The 26,921-nt window shown below is 44.1% G+C and overlaps 1 protein-coding gene across 3 annotated transcripts in view; it reads left to right on the forward strand.

The window, feature by feature from the left end:
* The first annotated feature begins 5,222 nt into the window (after positions 1–5,222).
* dync2li1 (dynein, cytoplasmic 2, light intermediate chain 1) overlaps positions 5,223–26,921 on the forward strand; it is a 39,399-nt gene continuing 17,700 nt past the window's right edge. The window contains exons 1-6 of one of the 3 annotated variants that reach the window (XM_085980380.1): positions 5,223–5,406; positions 7,096–7,213; positions 8,584–8,618; positions 9,648–9,717; positions 23,167–23,255; positions 24,858–25,044. In XM_085980380.1, the coding sequence (XP_085836506.1) occupies positions 5,393–5,406; positions 7,096–7,213; positions 8,584–8,618; positions 9,648–9,717; positions 23,167–23,255; positions 24,858–25,044 (513 nt within the window). In that variant the 5' untranslated portion in view covers positions 5,223–5,392. Of the gene's footprint in view, positions 5,407–7,095; positions 7,214–8,583; positions 8,619–9,647; positions 9,718–13,037; positions 13,225–23,166; positions 23,256–24,857; positions 25,045–26,921 lie in introns of those variants that run through there. The other 2 variants (XM_085980381.1, XM_085980382.1) reach the window with 2 other exon arrangements.

Consider the following 26,921-nt stretch of genomic DNA (forward strand, 5'->3'; position numbering starts at 1 on the left):
TACAGGACCACTTAAACCCCACACCGCTGCTGATAGCAGAACGATTTAAGTTCCATAAAAGGAACCAACACAAAGACGAAAGCAATGCTGAGTACCTAACGGAACTGCGCAAGCTATCGAAACACTGCCAGTTTGGAGCGGGACTGGCAGATACGTTAAGGGACAAGTTTGTGTGTGGGCTGCAAAGTGAAGGAACCCAGAAACGGCTTCTATCAGAAAAGGATCTTACGCTGGACAAGGCTTTCAGTATGGCAGTATCACACGAAGCAGCCGCAAGGGGCGCTGCAGAGATACAACGGAGACTGCAAGAATATGGCACCAATGAAATGTCCTATGGAACAGGGAAGTGCTATCACTGCGGCAGAACAACACATGACCAGAAGGATTGTTGGTTCAAGGACCAAGTGTGCAGACAGTGTGGAAAAGCAGGACACATAGCAAGAGTCTGCAGGTCTGGGAAGAAAACCAACAGTAAGAAATCGCCACAGGAGAAGTACAAAAAGGTACACCAGGTGATGGACAGTAGTTCAGACGAACAGAAAAGTGACACAGACTCCGGAAGCAAGGAGCTGGGTTGTCTGAAACTACATAAGGTAACCAAAATGGAGGATCACCAGACTATCTGGGTTACACTCAAGATAGACGAAGTCCAAGTGAAAATGGAATTGGACACAGGATCAGCCCTAACAGTCATAAACCAAAGGGACTACAAGCGGCTATTTTCACATATACCCTTGAAAGCTACAGAGATTGTCTTGAAGACGTACACGGGGCAAAAGGTCTACCCCAAAGGAAAAATAAGGGTGAAAGTGATATATAAAGGCCAGGAAATACCTAAAATGGATATATATGTATTGCCAGATGGAGGACCACCACTGCTAGGACGTGAATGGATCCGGAAGATACAATTAGATTGGCATTCCATACAGGCACTGAAGGTTGAGGCCAAAAAGGATGATGACGTCACACCTGGACGACTGTCAAAAATGCTAACTGACGCAAAAGAGGTGTTCCAGGAGGGACTCGGAACACTAAAAGGCATAACAGCAATGATTAAAATAGAGGAAAATGCAAGCCCAAAGTTTCTTAAGGCCAGACCAGTGCCTTATGCGATCAGACCAGCTGTCGAAGCAGAGCTGGAAGGGTTGGAACGTTCAGGAGTACTGTCCAAAGTAGACTGGAGCGAGTGGGCTACACCCATCGTTCCTGTAATGAAGAGGTCGTTGAGTAATACGCCTGGGGAACCAAAGAAGGTCCGCATCTGTGGGGATTTTAAGGTGACAGTGAACCCAGTCCTTCACACGGTACAATATCCGCTTCCACGAATTGAGGATATTTTCGCCTCGCTATCTGGAGGTAAACGCTTCACCAAAATTGATCTAGCCCAGGCGTACTTGCAAATGGAGGTAGAAGAAGCCTCGAAACAATACCTTACGATTAACACTCATAAAGGTCTTTATCAATACAACCGGCTGGTGTTCGGGGTAGCATCGGCTCCGGCTATTTGGCAAAGGGCGATGGATCAAGTCCTGCAAGGGATTCCAGGGACCCAGTGTTATTTGGACGACATCCTGGTCACGGGCGAAAATGACAGTGATCACCTCGCCAACTTGGAGAAGGTGCTCACCAGATTAAAGGAATATGGGCTCCGAGCTAATCGCCACAAGTGCGAGTTTTTCCAGAAGCAGATCTCGTATTGTGGCCACGTCATCGATGAAGAGGGGTTACATAAGTCCCCTGAAAAGATTGAGGCAGTAGTCAAGGCTCCAGCACCGGAAAATGTGTCACAACTGAGGTCGTTCCTTGGGCTGGTAAACTACTACCATAAGTTCTTACCAAATTTGTCCACGGTATTACACCCACTGAACACCCTACTGCAAACAGGGGTACCATGGAAGTGGAATGATGAACGTAGACGAGCTTTCCAGAAGTGTAAAGAATTGATCACATCAAAAGAGGTGTTGGCCCATTTCAACCCAGCACTACCAATTCGTTTGGCATGTGATGCATCACCCTATGGCATTGGAGCGGTGCTGTCGCACAAATTCCCAGATGGGTTGGAGAGGCCAGTAGCCTTTGTGTCTCGGTCACTAACCTCAGCCGAGCGCAACTACGCCCAGATTGACAGGGAGGCCCTCAGCCTAGTATGGGGAGTAAAAAAATTCAACCACTATCTGCATGGGCAGAAGTTCACCTTGCTGACTGACCACCAACTACTTGTCTCCATCTTTAATCCTAAGAAGGGCGTTCCAGTGATGACTGCACAACGGTTACAAAGATGGTCCCTGTTTCTAGGGGCGAATCAATATGAAATAGAATATAAAGGCACGAAACAGCATGGAAACGCTGATGGGCTATCGCGCCTGCCACTGCCTACTGTGGAGGAAGCACCAGCAGTGGACCCTATTGAGATATTTTATTCGTCAATAATTGAACGATTGCCAGTAACGAACGTGGATATAGAGAAGGAGACCCGCAATGATCCGACGCTGTCTCGGGTATATGATTTGACGGTGAGGGGATGGCCAACACATGGCGACTCACTGTTGCCAGCATTCTCATCCAGCTGTCAGTATGCCAGGGGACAGTGATGTGTGGATCCAGAGTGGTGATTCCACCCAAGTTAAGGGAGAGAGTGCTAAATGAACTACATGAAGGTCATCTGGGGGGAGTGAAAATGAAAAGCCTTGCTAGGGCTTATGTGTGGTGGCCAGGAATCGATCAACAAATCGAAGGCCTAACCAAGAGCTGCTCAGGATGCCAGAAGGTCCAAAATGCACCACCACATGCCCCTCTACACCCATGGGAGTGGCCCTCCTCTCCATGGCAACGGGTGCATATTGATTTTGCTGGTCCATTCATGGACTCAATGTTCTTAATAGCAGTGGATGCTCATTCGAAGTGGCCTGAGGTGATAAAAATGTCCTCAACCACTACAGAGAAAACGATTGCAGTCCTACGGACCATATTTGCCAGAAACGGCTTGCCAGAGCAGATTTGCTCTGATAATGGACCACAGTTTGTGTCCGAAGAGTTTCAAAAATTTATGAGGAGGAGTGGGGTAAGGCATTACACATCCGCCCCGTATCATCCAGCCACAAATGGATTGGCTGAGAGGTTCGTACAAACCTTTAAGAAGGCGATAAAGGCCATGTGCGACGATGAAATTCCACTACAGCATAAGGTGGACAATTTCTTATTAGCCTACCGAAACGCGACACATGCAGTTACCAACCAGACCCCGGCCATGATGTTCTTTAACCGAAGGTTGCGATCTCATCTGGACTTGCTTAGACCAAATGTGCGAATAAATGTTGAGGATAAACAATTCCAGCACATCAATGAGAAGCCGACAAGGAGCTTTAATGTAGGACAACCAGTCTTGGCCCGTGACTACCGAACAGAGAAATGGCAACCCGGAACGATATGCACACGGCAGGGGCCATTAATGTACACAGTGGATGTCGGGGAGAACATTGTGAGACGCCACGTTGATCAGATCTTAGCGTCACAGGAACGAGTCAACCCCATGTCTTGCGTACCTGGGAATGAACCCGACATACCGGTAGCATCTACCTCCGAACCAGTAGCAGTGGAACCCGATGAACTAACCGATGAAAAGGGGCCAGAATCGCCTCCGCACCAAGAACAAGAACCTCAGGAAAGGCGCTATCCTGAAGGGATCAGGAAGCCGCCCCAAAGACTGAATCTATAAATGGACTATTGTTGTTTAATGTACATGTTAAAGTGTTAATTGTTATTTGAATATTATAGGTACTACTAATCTAAAAGGGGAGGAATTGTAATGTATGTACCTTTACGAGAGAACTACTTTTACAGCTCCTGTATACTGTAGTACCGGCAGTGACCACACCTGTATATAAGCCTTGAGCATGCCTCTGTACCCCAGTCTTGAGACTACCCTACTCCAGTAAATACCTGTTGATTGTTAAGTTACAGCATCCGTGTGGTTATTGAAAAACATCATACTCTCAGAATCACGGATCTAACAATGTTTATACTAAAACATGCAATGCAACCTTTTAAATCTTGATGTTTATACTAAAACATGCAGTGCAGTCTTTGAAATCCTGATGTTTATACTAAAACATGCAATGCAATGTTTCTGATCCTGATGTTTATACTAAAACATGCAGTGCAACCTTTTAAATCCTGATATTTATGCTAAAACATGCAATGCAGTCTTTTTAATCCTGATGTTTATACTAAAACATGCAGTGGAGTCTTTTAAATCCTGATGTTTATGCTAAAACATGCAGTGGAGTCTTTTAAATCCTGATGTTTATGCTAAAACATGCAGTGGAGTCTTTTAAATCCTGATGTTTATGCTAAAACATGCAATGCAACCTTTTAAATCCTGATGTTTATACCAAAACATGCAATGCAAACTTTTAAATCCTGAAGTTTATACAAAAACATGCAATGCAGTCTTTTTCATCCTGATGTTTATACTAAAACATGCAGTGCAACCTTTTAAATCCTGATATTTATACTAAAACATGGTGGAGTCTTTTGAAACCTGATGTTTATCCTAAAACATGCAGTGCAGTCTTATAAATCCAGAAGTTTATACTAAAACATGCAATGCAATCTTTTTAATCCTGATGTTTATACTAAAAAATGCAGTGCAACCTTTTAAATCCTGATGTTTATACTAAACCATGTAGTGGTCTTTATATCCTGATGTTTATACTAAAACATGCAGTGCCGCCTTTTTAATCCTGATGTTTATACTAAAACATGCAATGGAGTCTTAAATCCTGATGTTTATACTAAAACATGCAATGGAGTCTTTTTAATCCTGATGTTTATAATAAAACATGCAGTGGAGTCTTTTAAATCCTGACGTTTATACTAAAATATGCAGTGCAGCCTTTTTAATCCTGATGTTTATACTAAAACATGCAATGGAGTCTTAAATCCTGATGTTTATACGAAAACATGCAATGGAGTCTTTTTAATCCTGATGTTTATACTAAAACATGCAGTGGAGTCTTTTAAATCCTGACGTTTATACTAAAACATGCAGTGCAGCCTTTTTAATCCTGATGTTTACACTAAAACATGCAAGGAAACCTTGTTAATCCTTATGTTATGCTAAAACGCGCAATGCGTTATAAACATTTCACTGTCAGACGTGTCGTTTCCTTCGGCCGATTGCCTCCAATCTGACGTCACTTGATCGTTGAACCACAATTCCCAGAGTTCGCTGCGGGGAAATTGCGTGTGATGTAATAGAACGTGCGTGCCGAGTTAGCGCAACTTGTGAGTCCGCCCAAGGTTTCCATAGCAGCGGGGCCTGTGTGGTTTGTGGGAGCCGGGGCTCAGAGTGGAGGAGCTCTGGGAGAGGGCGATTCTGTGATCGGGAAGGATGGCTCGGCCGAGGTGAATAGTTAACGACCACTGTCGCTGTACAGTTGGACTTGGGGAGGGGACATGGAGCACAAGGCTGAGGCTGGCGACAGACTCAAAGGGGCTTCATATCAGGAATCTCAGCGCATTGTCCCACCGTGTCTGCGCCATAGACCCGGTCAATCCGTTTCTTTGTTCATTTCCAAGCCCTACAATCTCGCTTCAGTAGCCACTTAGGGTCATGAATTCCACATTTATATATTTTATGCGAAATCTAACCTCCCTCTTTACGCTTCTACTAATCCTGCATTTATGCTCCTTGTTACCGGTTCACCAGCCAGTGGAAATATTCTTTTGACTGTTTATCCTCTGAAAATTCCGAACACTTCTGTGAGATAGAAAGGAAAAGAAACTTGTGTTTATTTACTGCCTTTTACATTCTTGGGGTGTCCCAAACCACTTCACAACCGCTGAATTACTTTGAAGTGTAGTCACTGTTTCATAGGCAAATATTCACAGTATGGACCTGCTAATTAGATAAATAACCAGATGATCTAATTAGGTGATTTTGTTTGTGTCATGAATGTTGGTCAGGAAACTGAGCGAACTCACTGTTCTTCTTTGAATAGTGTAATGACATGTTTTACATCCACCAGGATGGTCTCATTGAAAGATATAAAAGTCCCTCCTAAACCTTCTGTGCTGGAGTGCAAACGTCCCAGTTTCTTAACTGTATCCCCTCGTCCTTAGTATCATCCCAAAGAGTTAGCATTTCCTAAAGAGAGAGCATCCCAAACAGAGTCAAATGTTTACCATTTTTTTAACTAAAGGTCAGAATATTTTGCAATAGAAACATAGAAGATAGGAGCAGGAGTAGGCCATTCGGCCCCTTGAGCCTGCTCTGCCATTCAATGCGATCATGGCTGATCATCCAAATTCAGTACCCGGTCCCTGCTTTCTCCCCATACCCCTTGATCCCTTTAGCCTTAAGAAATATATGCAACTCCTTCTTGAATGTATTTAATGTATTGGCCTCTACTGCCTTCTGTGGTAGATGTTTACCATTTTTTTAACTAAAGGTCAATATTTTGCAATAAAAACAGAAAATGCTGCAAATACTCAGCCGGTCAGGCAGCATCTGTGGAGAGAAGCAGAGTTAACATTTCAGGTCGATGACCTTTTGTCAGAACTGGCAAAAGTTAGACATATAACAGAAAATTTTGCAATGTAGATGTAAAAATAGAAAAAATCTGAAAATATTGGAAAATTGAAGTAAAAATGGGAAATACGAACATGCGAATTAGGAGCAGGAGTAGGCCACTCGGCCCCTCAAGCCTGCTCCGCCATTCAATAAGATCATGGCTGATCTGATTACTCCACATTCCTGCCTACGCCCAATAACCTTTCACCCCCTTGCTTATCAAGAATCTATCTACCTCTGCCTTAAAAATATTCAAAGAGAATACAATACTGATAATACAAGCAAGCTTGTCAGTATTTGAATACACAAAAAACAAAAAGTTAGAATCTTGGGTAGACACTCATTTTCAACTCGTGCTCAAGGATCTGTTAAACTAATTTTTTTTGCAGTATAATTTTTAGTGATTGGTACAAGTGTCCTGAAATCATTTACTGTATTACTGCCAGAAAATCAAATGATTTGTATGGTAATTTCTCTTGTTTTGCAATATTCTTTGTGTGGGCATTTTTTTCCATCTACAGTGACACTCTCTGGGATATAGCTGTGGCTCAAGTTTCAAAAAAGAATGAGGACAAGGAAAATGAAGAAAACTTGGAAATCAGGGAGAGATCTGTATTCTTCTTGGGAAGTAAAAGTGGGGTAAGCTGCTAGAATCGCTTTCAAAGCTAAAGAACAGTGTTTGCAGTATGTTCCCCAAAAAAGCACTGCTGTAGAATTTTTCATTGTTGCAGGATTGGACCCTAGTGCCCATTGGTATGTTGCAGAGTAGCAAGATGTGAGTCTGCATCTGCAGTTCCAATCTAAGTTAAACTGTCAGATGAGATGCTGAATGAAAGCTACTTATTTCTCCACAAGTAGGGAGGGGAAATCAAAGGGTCAGTTACTCAGTGGTGAGACAGAACTAGCACCTGCGTTTATGTCCATCCAATGTTGCAAAAAAGGAACTTAAGAATTCCATAAAACTTTGGTCTCAAGAAGTTCTTTAAAATAAGAGTTAAGTACTGTATTGCAATGTTACCTGTTGATTTGTGTGTCCTTCTATAAAATGTTATGTATTACAATAAATTGGAATTCATTTTAGTCTGAGTTTTCAGTTAGCATGCTGTTTTGCCACCTATTGGAGAGATTGTGTGGTGGGCAACCCTTGCTATTCCCTTAACCCAGTGATGAAAGGTCAGCCCTGAGGTATCTATATGCCATTCACTATAAGATTAGGTTTATTTATAGGAAACATTGGCCTTTCTGCCTTTGGTGACGAACACAAGTAAAGAGTGTTGGATGAGGGCCAGAACTGTAACAGTGGTGTTTCCTCTTTCTTTCAGTGTCCCCATGTAATGCTCTGTTCCCAGACCAAGACCTGTTCTCATGCCCCTAAGTGTGTGCATGTGTGTTTTTGGAAATGCCTCCTCTTGTCAGCTGAATGAGGATTTATCATATGGATAATTCTTGGGGGGATCACAAATTGAAACATTTTTGTCACTGAAAATTTTAACTTCCATTTTGAAAAGTTCACATTTGCATCATTTTGAAAGATGCACAGTGATTTTATTGTATTTATTGCTTGTTCTCTCTCCCATTGCAGAAAAAACCTGAGAGTGAAATGTAGGTTCAATTTTCCTGCACCCACTACTCAGCCTCATAGCTGAGGGATGAGGTGCTTCCCACAAGGTGGGAGGGAATATCATGGTGTGAGTTTTCCTCAGCTCCTCTCATGTATCTCTTGGAGCTCAGTTCAATGTGGCATTAATAGAGGCTAACATGCAGGTCACCACCCCTCTCGACTGCATAGTTTAGGTCAGTTATGGGGCAAACGTTTGCACTGACTAAAATTTCAATAATCAACAGGTAATATTTACATGCTTGTTTTGTGTACTGATTTTGGCAAATTCTGCTTCATAAGCAATTTCCAGAGCAGGTTGTTTGTGAGAATGGTTAACTTTACTCATTAACAAAATTACATGTCTACATGTACAAAATTACATGCTTGTCATTTGTATTTTGTTTTACAGGGAAAAACTACAATTATACTCAGATTTCTTGACCGGTATGTATTAATTTGTGAGTTTAAAATAAGAACATAAGAAATAGGAGCAGGAGTAGGCCATTCAGCCCTTCGAGCCTGCTCCGCCATTCGGTGAGATCATGGCTGATCTTCTGCCTCAACTCCATTCACCGGCCCTATCACTATATCCCTTGATGCCCTTACTAGTCAGAAATCTATCGATTTCTGTTTTGAATATACCCAATGACTGAGCCTCCACTGCCCTCTGGGGTAGAGAATTCCAAAGATTCACCACCCTGTGTGTGAAGACATTTCTTCTCATCTCAGTCCTGAATGGCCTACCCTTTATCCTGAGGCTGTGGCCCCTGGTTCTAGACTCCCCAGCCAAGGGAAACATTCTCCCAGCATCCACCCTATCAAGCCCTGTAATAATTTTGTATGCTTCAATGAGATCCCCTCTCATTCTTCTGAATTCAAGAGAATACAGGCCTAGTTTACTCAATCTCTTCTCATACGACAGTCCTACCATCCCAGGAATCAATCTCGTGAACCTTCGTTGCACTCCCTCTATGGCAAGTATGTCCTTCTTTAGGTAAGGGGACCAAAATTGTACACCGTACTCTAGGTGTGGTCTCACCAAGGCCCTATATAATTGGAGTAAGACTTCTTTACTCCTGTACTCAAATCCTCTTGTAATGAAGGCCAGCATACTATTTGCCTTCCTAATGGCTTGCTGCACCTGCACATTCACTTTCAATGTACAAGGACACCCAGGTCCCTTTGAGCATCTGCATTCCCCAATCATTTAGGAAATACTCTGCCTTTCTGTTTTTTCTACCAAAATCTGGAGGACTGAGTGACCGAGCAGGTTAGCACATTGTCTTCAGTCCTAGAATGTGGGTTTGAAACTACCTCAGTTTAACCTGTTAAAAGCTGCTCTCTTAGACCTGGGTTTACTTCAATTATGTTTATGTTGCCAGATATAAGTCCAGAGAAATAATTTGAACTTTACAATAATACGTTGCTAAATAAATATGATTCTAATGCTTGCAATGAACTTATTTTTGGCAGGGATGAAGTCCCCAAGCCTACATTAGCTTTGGAATATACTTTTGGAAGAAGAGCAAAAGGACATAACACTGTATGTACTGGCATTACTGTGTTAAATGCAGATTCATTCCAAGCGGGCAAGCAACCGGCATTGTCTGGGGTCACCCTTTTATTGCCAAGTGCCCCACTGAAAGCTGTCGTAAAGAAGTCTGGGGCTAAGACTGGGACTGGTCCATCCTCCTAACTGGTCAGATAATGAAGAATAAATAGAGGGGGGAAATCGGGATAATGCGGATCAGAGTGGTAATTGTAATAGAATAGTGGTTATGTCACTGGACTAGTAATCCAGAGGCCTGGACTAATGATCTGGAGACATGAGTTCAAATCCCACCACGGAAGCTGGGGAATTTAAATTCAGTTAATTGAATAAATCTGGAATAGAAAGCTAGTATAAGTAATGGTGACCATGAAACTATCTGATTGTTGTAAAAACCCATCTGGTTCACTAATGTCCTTCAGGGAAGGAAATCTGCCATCCTTAGCTGGTCTGGCCTATATGTGACTCCAGACTGACAGCAATGTGGTTGACTCTTAACTGTCCTCTGAAATGGCCTAGCAAGCCACTCAGTTGTTAAAAAAAAAATGCTACGATAAACAATAAGAATAAAACCGGATGGACCACCCGGCATCGACCTTGGCACATGCTATGGACACGACAACGGCACACCCAGCCCAGTCGCCCCTCCAAAGTCCTCCTCACCAACATCTGGGGACTTGTGCCAAAATTGGGAGAGCTGTCCCACAGACTAGTCAAGCAACAGCCTGACATAGTCATACTCACAGAATCATACCTTTCAGCCAATGTCCCAAACTCTTCCATCACCATCCCTGGGTATGTCCTGTCCCAGTCAGGAAGGAGTGGCCCTGGGAGTCCTCAACATTGACTCTGGACCCCATGAAGTCTCATGGCTTCAGGTTAAGCATGGGCAAGGAAACCACCTGCTGATTACCACCTACCGCCCTCCCTCAGCTGATGAATTAGTACTCCATGTTGCACACCACTTGGAAGAAGCACTGACAGTAACAAGGGCACAGAATGTACTCTGGGTGGGGGACTTCAATGTCCATCACCAAGAGTGGCTTGATAGCACCACGACTGACCGAGCTGGCCAAGTCCTGAAGGACATAGCTGCCAGTCTGGGCCTGCGACAGGTGGTGAGAGAACCAACACGAGGGAAAAACCTACTTGACCTCGTCCTCACCAATCTACCTGTCGCCGATGCATCTGTCCATGACAACATTGGTAGCAGTGACCACCGCACAGTCATTGTGGAGATGAAGTCCTGTCTTCACACTGAGGCCACCCTCCGTCGTGTTGTATGGCACTACCACCGTGCTAAATGGGATAGATTCAGAACAGATCTAGCAGCTCAAAACTGGGCATCCATGAGGCGCTGTGGGCCATCAGCAGCAGCAGAATTGTATTCCACCACAATCTGTAACCTCATGGCTCGGCATATCCCTCACTCTACCATTACCATCAAGCCAGGGGACCAACCCTGGTTCAATAAGGAGTGTAGAAGAGCATGCCAGGAGCAGTACCAGGTGTACCTAAAATTGCAGTGCCAACCTGGGGAAACTGCAGGACTACATGCATGCTAAAAAGTGGAGGCAACATGCTATAGTGATCCCCAATCAATGGATCAGATCAAAACTCTGCAGTCCTGCCACATCCAGTCATGAATGGTGGTGGTTCATTAAACGGGAGGAGGAGGCTCCATGAATATCCCCATCCTCAATGATGGTGGAACGCAACACATGAGTGCAAAAGACAAAGCTGAAGCGTTTGCAACCATCTTCAGCCAGAAGTGCCAAGGGATGATCCATATCAGCCTCCTCCTGAGGTCCCCACTACCACAGTCTCCACGTGATATCAAGAAACGGCTGAGCGCACTGGATACAGCAAAAGCTGTGGGCCCCGACAACATCCTGGATGTTGTGCTGAAGACTTGAGCTCCAGAACTAGCCGCGCCTCTAGCCAAGCTGTTAAGTAAAGCTATAACACTGGCATCTATCCGACAATGTGGAAAACTGCCCAGGTATGTCCTGTCCACAAAAAGGACAAATCCAATCCGACCAATTACTGCCCCATCAGTCTACTCTCAATCATCAGCAAAGTGATGGAAGGTGTTGTCAACAGTGCTATCAAGCAGCACTTACCCACCAATAACCTGCTCACTGATGCCCAGTTTGGGTTCCACCAGGACCACTTGGCTCCAGACCTCATTACAGACTTGGTTCAAACATGGACAAAGGAGCTGAATTCCAGAGGTGAGGCGAGAGTGACTGCCCTTGACATCAAGGCAGCATTTAACCGTGTGTGGCATCAAGAAGTCCTAGTAAAACTGAAGTCAATGAGAATTGAGGGGGAAAACTCTCCACTGGCTGGAGTCATGCCTAGCACAAATGAAGATGGTTGTGGTGGTTGGAGGTCAATCATCACAGCCCCAGGACATCGCTGCAGGAATTCCTCAGGGCAGTGTCCTGGGCCCAAACATCTTCAGCTGCTTCATCAATGACCTTCCCTCCATCATAAGGTCAGAAGTGGGATGTTCGCTGATGATTGCACAGTGTTCAGTGCCATTCGCAACTGCTCAGATAATGAAGCAGTCCATGCCCGCATGCAGCAAGACCTGGACGACGTTCAGGCTTGGGCTGATGAGTGGCAGTGGTTCAAGAAGGTGGCTCATCACCACCTTCTCAAGGGCAACTAGGGATGGGCAATAAATTATGGCCTTGCCAGCGACACCCATGTCCCATGAACGAATAAAAAAAAAAACGTTCTTATTGTGCAATAACATATTGGTCCATAACATATTGGTCCAGAAATTCCGTTCGCGGCCCCCCCCCCGCGAGCGGAGGGCTGCGATTTGGAAAAATCTCCGCCTGGACCGGAAGGCTCCCGGGAGGCACAGAGTTCCGTTGCTGTGCCTCTTCAAACTGCTGGTGTGCAGGGCACGTGTATCCCAGGGGCGCAGGTAGTTCGCAACGTCCCTGGGATCACGTGGGCCATGGGGAGCCAATCAGAGCAGGGAATCTCCATTCATAGATTTGACAGGAAGACCTGTCAAATCTATGAATAGAGATCAGCCCCAAAACATAAGTAAAACTTCAAATAAATTTTTTTTTTAAATCACATTTTTAAAATGACTATAAATTACATAAATTAACTATTTTAAACAAAAATTTAAATTTTTGAAAAAAATAATTAAAGTTTTTAACGGGGCTAAAAGTAAACGTACCTTTCTTTAAAGTATTTTAAAATGATAAATCAATGGAAAAAAAATGTTTTTTTTTTTACTTTCTTCACCTCTTAGCCTGGTAAAAGCAATCCTTGCGCCTGCTTTTCCAGGCGCAGCTGTTTCAGACTTACCTGGACTGAAGCAACTGTGGGGAAAAAATGGAAGTTTCAGCCGTACGCACTGCCTCTCCGGCACAGGCGTTTGACCTGTGACGCCCTTTCTTCAAAGAACGGAAGTTCCGGTTTCCAGCGCATGCGCAGTGCATGCCTAAAACAGCACTTCCGTTGGCCCTACTGGTGAGTACACAGCGCATACAAGATAAAAAATCACGGGATTGGGGGCAATATACTGGCATGGGTGGAAGATTGGCTATCTAACAGAAAACAGAGAGTTGGGATAAATGGTTCATTCTCGGGTTGGCAACCAGTAACTAGTGGTGTTCCGCAGGGGTCAGTGCTGGGACCCCAACTCTTTACAATCCATATTAACGATTTGGAGGAAGGGACCGAGTGCAACGTATCCAAGTTTGCCGACGATACAAAGATGGGAGGGAAAGCAGTGAGTGAGGACCGTGTCCCTCTATCTCCCGCACTTCTGCCCTCACCCCTGCCCCTCCCTCCCGGAACCACAATGGCTTCCCCTTGTCCTCACCTTTCACTCCACCAGCCGCCACATTCAACGGATCATCCTCCGCCATTTCCGCTACCTCCAAAGTGATCCCACCACCAAACACATCTTCCCCTCCCCTCCCCTTTCAGCATTCTGTAGGGACCGCTCCCTCCGAGACACCATAGTCCACTCCTCTATCACCCCCAACAGCCCTTCCCCTTTGCCTGGCACCTTCCCGTGCAAGCGCAGGAGATGTAACACCTGCCCCTATACCTCCCCCCTTCCCACTGTCCAGGGCCCCAAACACCCCTTCCAGGTGAAACAGCGATTTACTTGTACTTCTTGCAATCTAGTATACTGTATTCGCTACTCACGATGCGGTCTCCTCTACATTGGGGAGACCAAACGCAGATTGGGTGACCGCTTTGCGGAACACCTCTGTTCAGTCCGTAAGGGTGACCCCGAGCTTCCGGTCGCCTGTCATTTTAATTCACCGCTCCACTCCCACTCGGACCTCACCGTCCTTGGCCTCTTGCATTGTTCCACGGAAGCTCAACGTAAACTCGAGGCAACAGCACCCCATCTTCCGATTAAGCACTTTGCAGCCTTCCGGACTCAATATCGAGTTCAACAATTTCAGATCATAACCTCGGCCCCTATTACATTTTTACTCATTTTTTTCCACCCCACTGTTTAATTACACAACCTTATTCGAGATAGCTTTTTACAGAGTAACCATGGAAAAGATTTGTTTTAATTATCTAATGTGACTGATGACATTCCAGAGTAAACCAGTACTGAGGGTCTTGAAGGTGGTATACATATTTGTTTTAGCACTATTTTAGATTCAACTCTTTCCTAGAAAGATCCCCACATCCTCCCCCACCCCCCCAACAAAAAATATTATTGACCTGACTATTCCTTCACAGGCTGCCAGGTCCAATATTTCTTTCTGCTAAATTGGATTAAAAGCCTTTCTTAGATCCCACTTAATTTGGACTGAGTATTTACCCTGAAGGTCCCCAGGCTATCTATTCAAGACTTGTAATGTGTATACTACATCCACATATGATCCTTAATAGGAGTTACAGATCTTTTATAAGCTGACATGCCTCAAATAAATAATAGATTTGACACAGCCCTGTACTGATTGAATGTAGTTGTCATGGTGGCAATGTCTCTGAGGACAGCCTGTCTTGCTTCAAACAGTAATGTTATGATACTTGGAATATAGGTACTGTCATATCGAAGGCATTGAGAATCTGTTCCACTGAAGCATGAGTAGGTGTATAGAGGGATAGAAACATAGAAGATAGGAGCAGGAGTAGGCCATTCGGCCCCTCGAGCCTGCTCCGCCATTCAATGCGATCATGGCTGATCATCCAAATTCAGTACCCGGTCCCTGCTTTCTCCCCATACCCCTTGATCCTTTTAGCCTTGAGAAATATATCCCCGTGATATGCTCCTCTTGCTCTATGTGGGAATTCAGGGACCCCGGTGCCCCTGATGACCACGTGTGCCAGAGATGCATCCATCTGCAGCTACTAGCAGACCGCATTGAGGCGCTGGAGCTGCGGGTGGATGGGCTGTTGAGCATTCACGATGCTGAGAGGTTCGTGGATAGCACGTTTAGTGAGTTGGTCACACCGCAGGGAAGGGCTGCACAGGAAGACAGGAAATGGGTGACCACCAGGCGGAGCAATAGAAGCAGGCAGGTAGTGCAGGAGACCCCTGTGACCATTCCCCTCTCAAACAAGTATACCGCTTTGGATACTGTTGAGGGGGATGACTCACCAGGGGAAGGCAGCAGCAGCCAACTTCCTGGCACTGGGGGTGCTCCTGCTGCCCAGGAAGGGGGGAAAAAGAGTGGGAGAGCAATAGTGGTAGGGGATTCTATAGTAAGGGGAACAGATAGGCGTTTCTGTGGCCGTAGACGTGAATCCAGGATGGTTTGTTGCCTCCCTGGTGCCAGGGTCAAGGATATCACTGAGCGGCTGCAGGGCATTCTGGAGGGGGAGGGTGAACAGCCAGAGGTCGTGGTCCACATTGGTACCAACGACATAGGTAAAAAGAGGGATGAGGTCCTGCAGCAAGAATTTAGGGAGCTAGGTGAAGGATTAAAGAGCAGGACCTCAAAGGTTGTAATCTCTGGATTACTCCCGGTGCCACGTGCTAGTGGGTATAGGAATAGGAAGATAGAACAGATGAATGCGTGGCTAAAGGGATGGTGCAGGGGGGGAGGGCTTTAGTTTCCTGGATCACTGGGTCTGCTTCTGGGAAAGGTGGGACTTGTACAAGTCAGACGGTTTACACCTGAACCAGAGGGGAACCAATATCCTTGCGGGGAGGTTTGCTAGCACTGCTGGGGGGGGTTTAAACTAACTTGGCAGGGGGATGGGGTACAGAGTGGAGCTATAGTAGGGGGTGATTTACAGCCAAATACAGAGGAAAAAACAAGTCAGCTGGGAAGGCAGAGCAAATATGTGAAGGCAAAAGGGAATATGGCAGGGCTGGAAGGCATTTATTTTAATGCAAGGAGTCTTGCAAATAAGGTGGATGAACTGAAGTTGTTGTTGAGTACATGGGAGTACGATATTGTTGCTATCACGGAGACATGGTTGAGGGAGGGTCAGGACTGGCAGCTCAATATTCCGGGGTATAGAATCTTCAGGCGAGACAGAGGGGGGTGTAAAAGGGGAGGGGGTGTTGCAATATTAATTAAGGAGTCAATTACTGCTGTAAGGAGGGATGATATATTAGCGGGTTCCTCTAATGAGGCCTTATGGGTAGAACTTAAAAACAAAAAGGGGGCAAGCACTTTGCTGGGAGTGTACTATAGGCCCCCAAACAGTCAGGGGGAGATAGAGGAACAGATATGTAGGCAAATCTCAGAGAAGTGTGAAAATAATAGGGTAATAATAGTGGGGGATTTCAACTTCCCCAATATAAATTGGGATAGTCAGAGTGTGAAAGGCTTAGAGGGTGCAGAATTCTTAAAGTGCATCCAGGAGAGCTTTTTGAGCCAACATGTAGAAAGTCCTACAAGAGAGGGGGCGGTACTGGACCTAATTCTGGGGAATGTAGCCGGGCAAGTGGTGGAAGTATCAGTAGGAGAGCATTTTGGCGACAGTGACCATAATTCGGTGAGATTTAAGGTGGTCATGGAAAAAGACAAAGACGGCCCGGAAATAAGGGTTCTAAATTGGGGGAAGGCCGATTTTAATATGATAAGGCAGGATCTGGCCAAAGTGGACTGGGAGCAGCTACTTATAGGAAAATCCACATCAATACAGTGGGAGACTTTCAGAAGGGAAATAGAGAGAGTACAACGCCAACATGTTCCTGTAAAGGTCAAGGGTGGGACCAACAAGCAAAGGGAACCTTGGATGACAAGGGATATACAAAAATGCATTAGAAATAAAAGGGGGGCTTTTGGCAGTTACAAAAGACTAAAGACAGAAGAAGCCCTAGAGGAGTATAAAAAGTGCAGCGGCATACTTAAAAAAGAAATTAGGAGGGCGAGGAGGGGCCATGAAATAACACTGGTGAGCAAAATAAAGGAAAATCCTAAGATGTTTTATAAGTATATTAAGGGCAAGAGGATAACCAGGGAAAGGGTAGGGCCCATTAGGGACCAAAGTGGCAATCTGTGTGTAGAGCCAGAGGATGTAGGCGGGGTTTTAAATGAATTTTTTGCATCTGTGTTCACTATGGAGAAAGACGATGCGGACATAGAAATCGGGCAAGTGGACTGTGACATACTTGAACATATTAGCATCGAGAGGGAGGCGGTGCTAGCGGTTTTAGCAGGCCAAAAAGTGGATAAATCCCCAGGCCCGGACGAGATGTATCCCAGGCTGCTGTGGGAGGCAAAGGAGGAGATTGCAGGGGCTCTGACACAAATTTTCAGAACCTCTCTGGCCACAGGGGATGTACCAGAGGACTGGAGAACAGCTAATGTAGTACCATTATACAAGAAGGGTAGCAGGGATAAACCAGGGAATTACAGGCCAGTGAGCCTAACATCTGTGGTAGGGAAATTGTTGGAAAAATTCTGAGGGACAAAATTAGTCTCCACTTGGAGAGGCAAGGATTAATCGGGGATAGTCAGCATGGCTTTGTCAAGGGTAAATCATGTCTGACAAATCTGATTGAATTTTTCGAGGGGGTGACTAGGGGGGTGGATGAGGGAAATGCTGTGGATGTGGCTTACATGGACTTCAGTAAAGCTTTTGACAAAGTCCCGCATAGGAGACTGGTCAAGAAGGTAAGAGCCCATGGGATCCAGGGTGCCTTGGCGCGTTGGATCCTAAACTGGCTGAGTGGCAGGAGGCAGAGGGTGATGGTCGAAGGTTGCTTTTGTGACTGGAAGCCTGTGTCCAGTGGGGTACCTCAGGGATCGGTGCTGGGTCCCTTGTTGTTTGTGATCTACATAAATGATTTGGATGAGAATGTAAAAGGTATGATCAGTAAGTTCGCAGATGACACGAAAATTGGTGGGGTGGTAAATTGCGAGGAGGAAAGCCTCAGGCTACAGGACGATATAAACGGGTTGGTCAGATGGGCGGAAAAGTGGCAAATGGAATTTAACCCTGAAAAGTGCGAGGTGATGCATTTTGGACGGACAAATAAGGCAAGGGAATACACAATGAGTGGTAGGACCTTAGGAAGTACAGAGGGTCAGAGGGACCTTGGTGTACATGTACATAGATCCCTGAAGGCAGCGGAACAGGTAGATAAGGTGGTTAAAAAGGCATATGGGATACTTGCCTTCATTAGCCGAGGCATAGAATATAAGAGCAGGGAGGTTATGATGGAGCTGTACAAAATGCTGGTGAGGCCACAGCTGGAGTACTGTGTGCAGTTCTGGTCACCTCACTATAGGAAGGATGTGATTGCTTTGGAGAGGGTGCAGAGAAGATTCACCAGGATGTTACCTGGGATGGAGCGCCTCAGCTATGAAGAAAGACTAAACAGGCTGGGGTTGTTTTCCTTGGAGCAAAGAAGGCTGAGGGGGGACCTGATTGAGGTGTACAAAATGATGAGGGGCATAGATAGGGTAGACAAAGAGGAACTTTTCCCCTTAGTAGGGGGGTCAATAACAAGGGGGCATAGATTCAGGGTAAGGGGCAGGAGATTTAGAGGGGATTTGAGGAGGAACTTTTTCACCCAGAGGGTGGTTGGAATGTGGAACTCAATGCCTAAAAGGGTGGTAGAGGCAGGAACCCTCACAACATTCAAGAAGCATTTGGATGAGCACTTGAAATGCCATTGCATACAAGGCTATGGACCAAATGCTGGAAAATGGGATTAGACTGGACGGGGATGGATGGGCGGCGCAGACACGATGGGCCGAAGGGCCTCTTTCTGTGCTGTAAAACTCTATGACTAACTCCTTCTTGAATATATTTAATGAATTGGCCTCTACTGCCTTCTGTGGTAGAGAATTCCACAGGTTCACCACTCTCTGGGTGAAGAAATTCCTCCTCATTTCTGTCCTAAATGGCCTACCCCTTATCCTTAGACTGTGACCTCTGGTTCTGGATTTCCTGACCATCGGGAACATTCTTCCTGCATCTAGTCTGTCCAGTCCTGTCAGAATTTTATAAGTTTCAATGAGATCCCCTCTCATTCTTCTAAACTCCAGCGAGTACAAGCCCAATCGACCCAATCTCTCCTCATACGTCATTCCTGCCATCCCAGGTATCAGCCTGGTGAATCTTCGCTGAACTCCTTCCATGGCAACAACATCCTTCCTCAGATAAGGCGACCAAAACTGCACACAATACTCAAGATGTGGTCTCACCAAGGCCCTGTACAACTGCAGCAAGACATCCTTGTTCCTGTACTCAACCCCTCTCGCTACGAAGGCCAACATACCATTTGCCTTCTTAACCGCCTGCTGCACCTGCATGCTTACCTTCAGCGACTGGTGCACAAGGACACCCAGGTCTCGTTGCACTTCCCCTTCTCCCAATCTATTGCCATTCAGATAATAATCTGCCTTCCTGTTTTTGCTACAAAAGTGGATAACCTCACATTTATCCACGTTATATTGCATCTGCCATGCTTCTGCCCAATCACCCAACCTGTCCAAATCATGCTGGAGTTTCTCGGCATCCTCCTCACAGCACACACGCCCACCCAGCTTTGTGTCGTCTGCAAATTTGGAGATATTACATCTAGTTCCCTTGTCTAGATCATTAATTAATATATATTGTGAATAGCTGGGGTCCAAGGACCGGTCCCTGCGGTACGCCACTAGTCACTGCCTGCCACTCGGAAAAAGAGCCGTTTATTCCAACTCTTTGCTTTCTGTCTGTCAACTAGTTCTCTATCCAAGTCAGTACCTTGTCCCCAATCCCATGTGCCTTAACTTTACACGCTAATCTCTTATGCGGGACCTTATCGAAAGCCTTCTGAAAGTCCAAATACACCACATCCACTGGTTCTCCCTTATCTATTTTACCAGTTACATCCTCAAAAAATTCCAGTAGATTAATCAAGCATGATTTACCCTTTGTAAATCCATGTTGACTTTGTCCGATCCTGTCACTGTTTTCCAAGTGCTCTGCTATTGCATCTTTTATGATGGACTCTAGCATTTTCCCCACTACCGATGTCAGGCTTACCGATCTGTTATTCCCCGTTTTCTCTCTACCACCTTTTTTGAATAGTGGGGTAACATTAGCTACCCTCCAATCCATGGGTACTGTTCCAGATTCCATCGAATGTTGGAAGATGATCAGCAATGCATCTACTATTTCTAGGGCCACTCCCTTAAGTACCCTAGGATGTAGATTATCAGGCCCTGGGGATTTATCGGCCTTCAATCCCATCAATTTCCTTAACACCATTTCCCTACAAATACTGATTTCTTTCAGTTCCTCCCTTTCATCAGACCCTATGTTCCCGACATCTCTGCGAGGTTATTTGTGTCCTCCTTTGTGAAGACAGAACCAAAATATGTATTTAATTGGTCAGCCATTTCTTTGTTCCCCATTATAAATTCCCCTGATTCTGACTGCAAGGGACCTATGCTTGACTTCACCAATCTTTTTCTCTTCACATATCTATAAAAGCTTTTACAGTCAGTTTTTATGTTCCCTGCAAGCTTACTCTCATATTCTATTTTCCCCTTCTTAATTAATCCCTTTGTGTGGTGATTATTCCTTGATTAGTAAAAGTATTGTGATTCGTTGTTTGTTAACTGCCTTGGGATATGTGTTGTAATCTCATTGGTAGTTGATGATCACATGATGTGTTGTGGCTACCTTAAATTCAGTCCTTTTCTAGCTTTAATGGGGACTGGATTTAGAAAGATATGCTGCCGATTTTAAAGTTAATAAATTGAAATAAAGAATAGATTTGCCTTCCAAAGTTAGGCTTTATTAACTTTAAAATCGGCAGCATATCTTTCTACATCCAGTCCCAACTAAAGCTAGAAAAGGACTGAATTTAAGGTAGCCACAACACATCATGTGATCATCAACTACCAATGAGATTACAACACATATCCCAAGGCAGTTAACAAACAACGAATCACAATACTTTTACTAATCAAGGAATAATCACCACACTTTGTCCTCCTTTGTTGAATCCTAAACTGCTCCCAATCCTCAAGTTTACTGCTTTTTCTGGCCAATTTATATGTCCTCTCCTTGGATCTTATGCTATCCCTAATTTCCCTTTTTAGCCACGGTTGAGTCACCTTTTTTGTTTTATTTTTATGCCAAACTGGGATGAACAAATTCTGTAGTTCATCCATGCGGTCTTTGAATGTTTGCCATTGCCTATCCACCGTCAACCCTTTGAGTGACATTCCCCAATCAATCCTACCCAACTTGCGCCTCACACCATCGTAGTTTCCTTTGTTTAAATTTAGGACCCTAGTCTCTGAGTCAACAACTTCATTCTCCATCTTAATGAAGAATTCTATCATATTATGATCGCTCCGACCCAAGGGGCCTCATACAACAAGATTGTTAATTAATCCTTTTTCGTTACATAATACCCAGTCTAAGATGGCCTGATCTCTGGTTGGTTCCTCGACATATTGGTCCAGGAAACTATCCCGTAATCACTCCAGGAATTCCTCCTCCACAATATTGTTACTAATTTGGTTAGCCCAATTTATATGTAAATTAAAGTCACCCATGATGACTGCTGTGCCCTTATTGCACGCTTCTCTAATTTCCCTTTTAATGCCATCCCCAACCTCCGCATTACTGTTTGGAGGTCTATATACTACTCCCACTAACGTTTTCTGCCCCTTGGTATTTCTCAGTTCTACCCATACAGATTCCACATCATCAGAGCTAATATCCTTCCTTACAATTGTGTTAATCCCTTCTTTAACCAACAATGCTACCCCACCTCCCTTTCCTTTTTGCCTATCTTTCCTGAATATTGAATACCCCTGGATGTTGAGTTCCCAGCCTTGGCCACCCTGGAGCCATGTTTCTGTAATCCCAATCAAATCATAATCGTTTACCTCTATTTGCGCAGCTAATTCATCCACCTTATTACGAATGTTCCTCTCATTAAGACACAAAGCCTTCAGGTTTTTTTTTTAACGCTCTTAGACCTATTAGAATTATTATTTACTGTGGCCATGTTTGATTTAAACCGTTGATTTCTCTGACTGCCTAACTTGATTCAAAATGTAAAGTTAGAGGAATCTGAGAGCAGCCATTTTGCATTAGTATTTTACATGCAGATGTGCAGTCGTGATGATCTGAATGGGGAGTGCTGCCAGTCATCCCCATCACAAGGTCAGTGGAGCAGAACTTCATATCATCATGTAGAAATTCTACAGAAATGGTCTGTTTCAAACTGCCTCTACACAACCTTTAAAGATAAATTTAGGGAGAACTAATTAAAAGAATGGTATGTATACAACTTTTGGGTAAATCCATTAATTTATTGATTCAAAGATTCATCCAAATAATCTGTGCCTCTCAAATATTTGAAAAGGGGGTTGATTCTCGTTGTGAAATTTTGAGATTTCACACTGACTGCATCTATATGGTCGTGGATTTAAAAAAATTCAATATATTGTAACCTATAATAAATTTAAATTTGTTTTCTTATTCTGGTTTAGCCTTAAAATAAATTGTAACTGCATTTTTGTTGATTTATACTTGATCAGTACTATCAATTTTCTGCCACTGGAGGGCATTGGTATAATTTGCAACTATTATACAAGCTACACAGTAAAGTAATGATGGAAATCGGAAATAAATTACAGATGAACGTTTTGGCTGTAGACCCATATGGGGGTCTGAAGAATCGAGTTCTGACAAGGGTTTACACCCAAAACATTACCCTGATAGCAGGGAACTGTTGTGTATTTACAGCATTTTCTGTTTTATTGTACAGCAAGGTACACTGATGCTACCTAGTGGTCGAATATTGCAGAAACTTCACAAGCACATAAGGGCTGCAGGTAACCATTTGCCCAAATCTAAAATCATTACTGGATTGGCATCTCGTCTCTTTTTAGAAAAAAAAAGTTAATATAATTGAAGCCAAGGATAACTATCAACATGGGATTTTATATGTTACTGTGTTAGTATAAATTTATTTTTAAGCATCTCATCTATCTATGTATTGAAATTGTTTTACAGCCAAAGGATATTGCTCACTTTTGGGAACTGGGTGGTGGAACATCGCTATCCGATCTTGCTCAGATTCCGATCACTGTCGACAGCATAAGGTTTGTGTTGCTGTGATTTTGAGGTTAAATATTACCAGTAAAATATTAGTATGCAAATCAAAAATCTGTTTTTACCAGAATATCTTTGTTGCAAATTTTTATCCTGGCTGTGCTTTTTATTTTGCTGTATCATGGGGAAGTACCTGGCAACTGCTTAGTACCTCACCATAGATACATAGAAGACAGGAGCAGGAGTAGGCCATTCGGCCCCTCGAGCCTGCTCTGCCATTCAATGCGATCATGGCTGATCATCCAAATTCAGTACCCTGTCCCTGCTTTCTCCCCATACCCCTTGATCCCTTTAGCCTTAAGAAATATATCCAACTCCTTCTTGAATATATTTAATGAATTGGCCTCTACTGCCTTCTGTGGTAGAGAATTCCACAGGTTCACCACTCTCTGGGTGAAGAAATTCCTCCTCATCTCTGTCCTAAATGGCTTACCCCTTATCCTTAGACTGTGACCCCTGGTTCTGGACTCCCCGACCATCGGGAACATCTTCCAGCATCTAGTTTGTCTAGTCCTGTTAGAATTTTATAAGTTTAAATGAGATCCCCTCTCCTTCTTCTAAACTCCAGCGAGTACAAGCCCAATCGACCCAATCTCTCCTCATACGTCATTCCTGCCATCCCAGGTATCAGCCTGGTGAATCTTCGCTGCACTCCTTCCATGGCAAGAACACCAGAGTTGTGCAAGCCCATGCTGAGGCTGATGTCTGCATGGGGAAATCATATGGTCCTTGTTCTGCCACTCTGGTGCTCCACGTTTGTTGCAATTTTATTTAGGACCTATAATTTTTTTAAACCAAAAGCTGTACTATATGTGTAGTTATTATATAGCTATTCATTGCCCTAATGATACATTATGTGCCTACATTATAGATTTTAAAGAATATTGATATTCTTTTCTTCCCCTCTTTTTCTCCCCTTCAATTTTCTCCTCCGGAGGGTAGGCAAGTAAGAAAGTAGCTCCCAGAATTCTTCTAATGCTGCTCTAGCTGAACTCCTTAAAAAGTACACAAGACCACACTGAGATACTTTGCCTACCAGTTGTCATCCTTTTATATGAAGAAGCATCTGGCCTTTGCTGGTGCCTTTCATGATTTACCCAGCAGAGGTTACATATTTACTTTGTGGGGAATTGTAAGTGAGGTTCTCCCTCCCATCGCTATGTGCCAGTGAGCTGTCTTTAACCAGCTACACAACAACAAGAACTTGCATTTATACAGCGTCTCTAATATAAAAAAAATCCCAAGATGCCTCATGGAAGCATAATAAGGCAAAAGTTGACACTGAGACAAAGAAGAAGGTGACCAAAAGCTTGGTCAGAGGTGGGTTTTAATGAGAGGGAGGGACTCCCAAGCGTTTGGCGCCTAGATGGCTGAGATTTCTCAGGAAAAGAAAACTATGCTACACATAGATGAGATATATCAATACAATTTGCCCAGCAGAATTTACAACTTTGTCACTTGTATGTTATGCAGTCAGCTTAGATGGATGTGATATTACATGTGATATCCCCTCTAGAGAGGTTCTACTGTTTATCAATTTTTAAATGCATTGAAAGCAATTGAAGGCATCTGTGATGTTTAAATTGAACTAGGACCCTTTCTATTGTTTTGGTTTTGGATCTTTCGAAACCCAATGACCTATGGCCAAGCATGGAGAAACTGCTGATTGTGACAAAGAACCATATAAACACAGCTATAAATGAACTGAGCAAAAAAGATTCCATAAATGTAAATGAGATCAAGCAAAGGACCTGGAAAACGTTGCAGAGGAATCACCCGGTGAGTCTAGCTTCAGAGAACTTTCTATAATGTCAGTAATCTTAACATTCTGAGTTTCACTTAAAAAAAATTGTATTTATTGCTGTTTAGTGCATGAGGACTCAAGACCAGGTGTAGTCTTCAGATTAAGCCAATATCCTGGGGTGGGGGGGCGGGGGTTTAAACTAACTTGGAAGGGGGGTGGGCACTAGGATATAGCATTGGAAAGGAGAAACAATGTGCACAAAGGATTGGGAGAGAGACATGATACCAGAGTAAGAAATAGTACGGTACTAGGTGGGGTCAGACTAAGAGAATACAAGAAGGTCTAAGATAGGTTGACAGTGCATGTGTGTAAGCGCACAAAGCGTGTTAAATACGGTTGGTGAGTTGCAGGCGCAAATAGCCGCATGGGAATATGATGATGTGGCAATAACGGAGACCTGGCTCAAAAAAGGGCAGGATTGGGTACTAAATATTCCTGGATATAAGGTGTTCAGGAAAGAGAGGGAAGAAAAGAAAGGAGCTGGGGTGGCAGTATTGATTCAGGAGAATATTACAGTGCTAGAGAGAGGATGTCCTGGAGGGGTCAAGGACAGAATCTATTTGGTTAGAGTTAAGAAACAATAGAGGTGCCATTGCACTACTAGGTGTATTCTATAGGCCTCCAACTAGTGATCTATTACATAGTGGGAAGGATATAGAGGAGCAAATTTGCAGGGAAATTACAGAGAGGTGCAAGAACTATAGAGTAGTGATAATGGGGGACTTTAACTATCCTAATATAGACTGGGATCATAATAGTGTAAAGGGCAGAGAGGGGAAGAATTTCAGAAGTGTGTTCAAGAGAACTTTCTTGATCAGTACGTTTCTGGCCCAATGAGGAAGGAGGCATTGCTGGATCTGGTTCTGGGGAATGAGGTGGGTCAAGTGGAGTAACTGTCAGTAGGGGAACATTTAGGGAACAGTGATCATAGTATCATAAGGTTTAGATTAGCTATGGAAAAGGACAGGGCGCAATCTAGAGTAAAAATAGTTAATTGCAGGAAGGCCAATTTCAGTGGGTTGAGAATGGATATGGCCTGGGTAAATTGGAATCGGAGATTGGCAGGCAAAACGAATCGAACAATGGGCTGCCTTTAAAGAGGAGATGGTTCAGGTACAGTTGAGGTACATTCCCATGAGGGGGAGAGGTAGGGCAACCAAAGTCCGAGCTCCTTGGATAACGAAAGAGATAGAGAATAAGATGAAGCAAAAAAAGGGGGCGTCTGACAGATGTCAGGTTGAGAATACAAGTGAGAACCAGGCTGAATAGTTCAGTGGAGAAGTGAAAAAGGAAATAAGAGGGGCAAGGAGAGAGTATGAGAATAGATTGACAGCTAACATTAAAGGGAATCCAGAAGTCTTATATAGGCATATAAATAGTAAACAGGTAGTAAGAGGAGGGTTGGGGCCGATTAGGGACCAAAAAGGAGACTTATGCATGGAGGCAGAGGCCATGGCTAAGGTAGTAAATGAGTACTTTACACCTGTCTTTACCAAGGAAGAAGATGCTGCCAAAGTCATAGTGAAAGAGGAGGTAATTGAGATACTGGATGGGATAAAAATTGATAAAGAGGAGGTACTAGAAAGACTGGCTGTACTTAAAGTAGATAAGTCACCAGGACTGGATGGGTTGAGAACGGATCTGGCCCGGGTAAATTGGAATCAGAGATTGGCAGGCAAAACTGTAATCGAACAATGGACTGCCTTTAAAGAGGATGCTGAGGGAAGTAAAGGTGGAAATTGTGGAGGTACTGGCCATAATCTTCCAATCCTCCTTAGATATGGGGGTGGTGCCAGAGGACTAGAGAATTGCAAATGTTAACACCCTTGTTCAATAAAGGGTGTAAGGATAA

Source organism: Somniosus microcephalus, chromosome 3 (genome assembly GCF_052327205.1).
Source record: "Somniosus microcephalus isolate GS21.2 chromosome 3, FLI_Smic_1.0, whole genome shotgun sequence".
In the NCBI taxonomy this organism is placed as follows: Eukaryota; Metazoa; Chordata; class Chondrichthyes; order Squaliformes; family Somniosidae; genus Somniosus; species Somniosus microcephalus.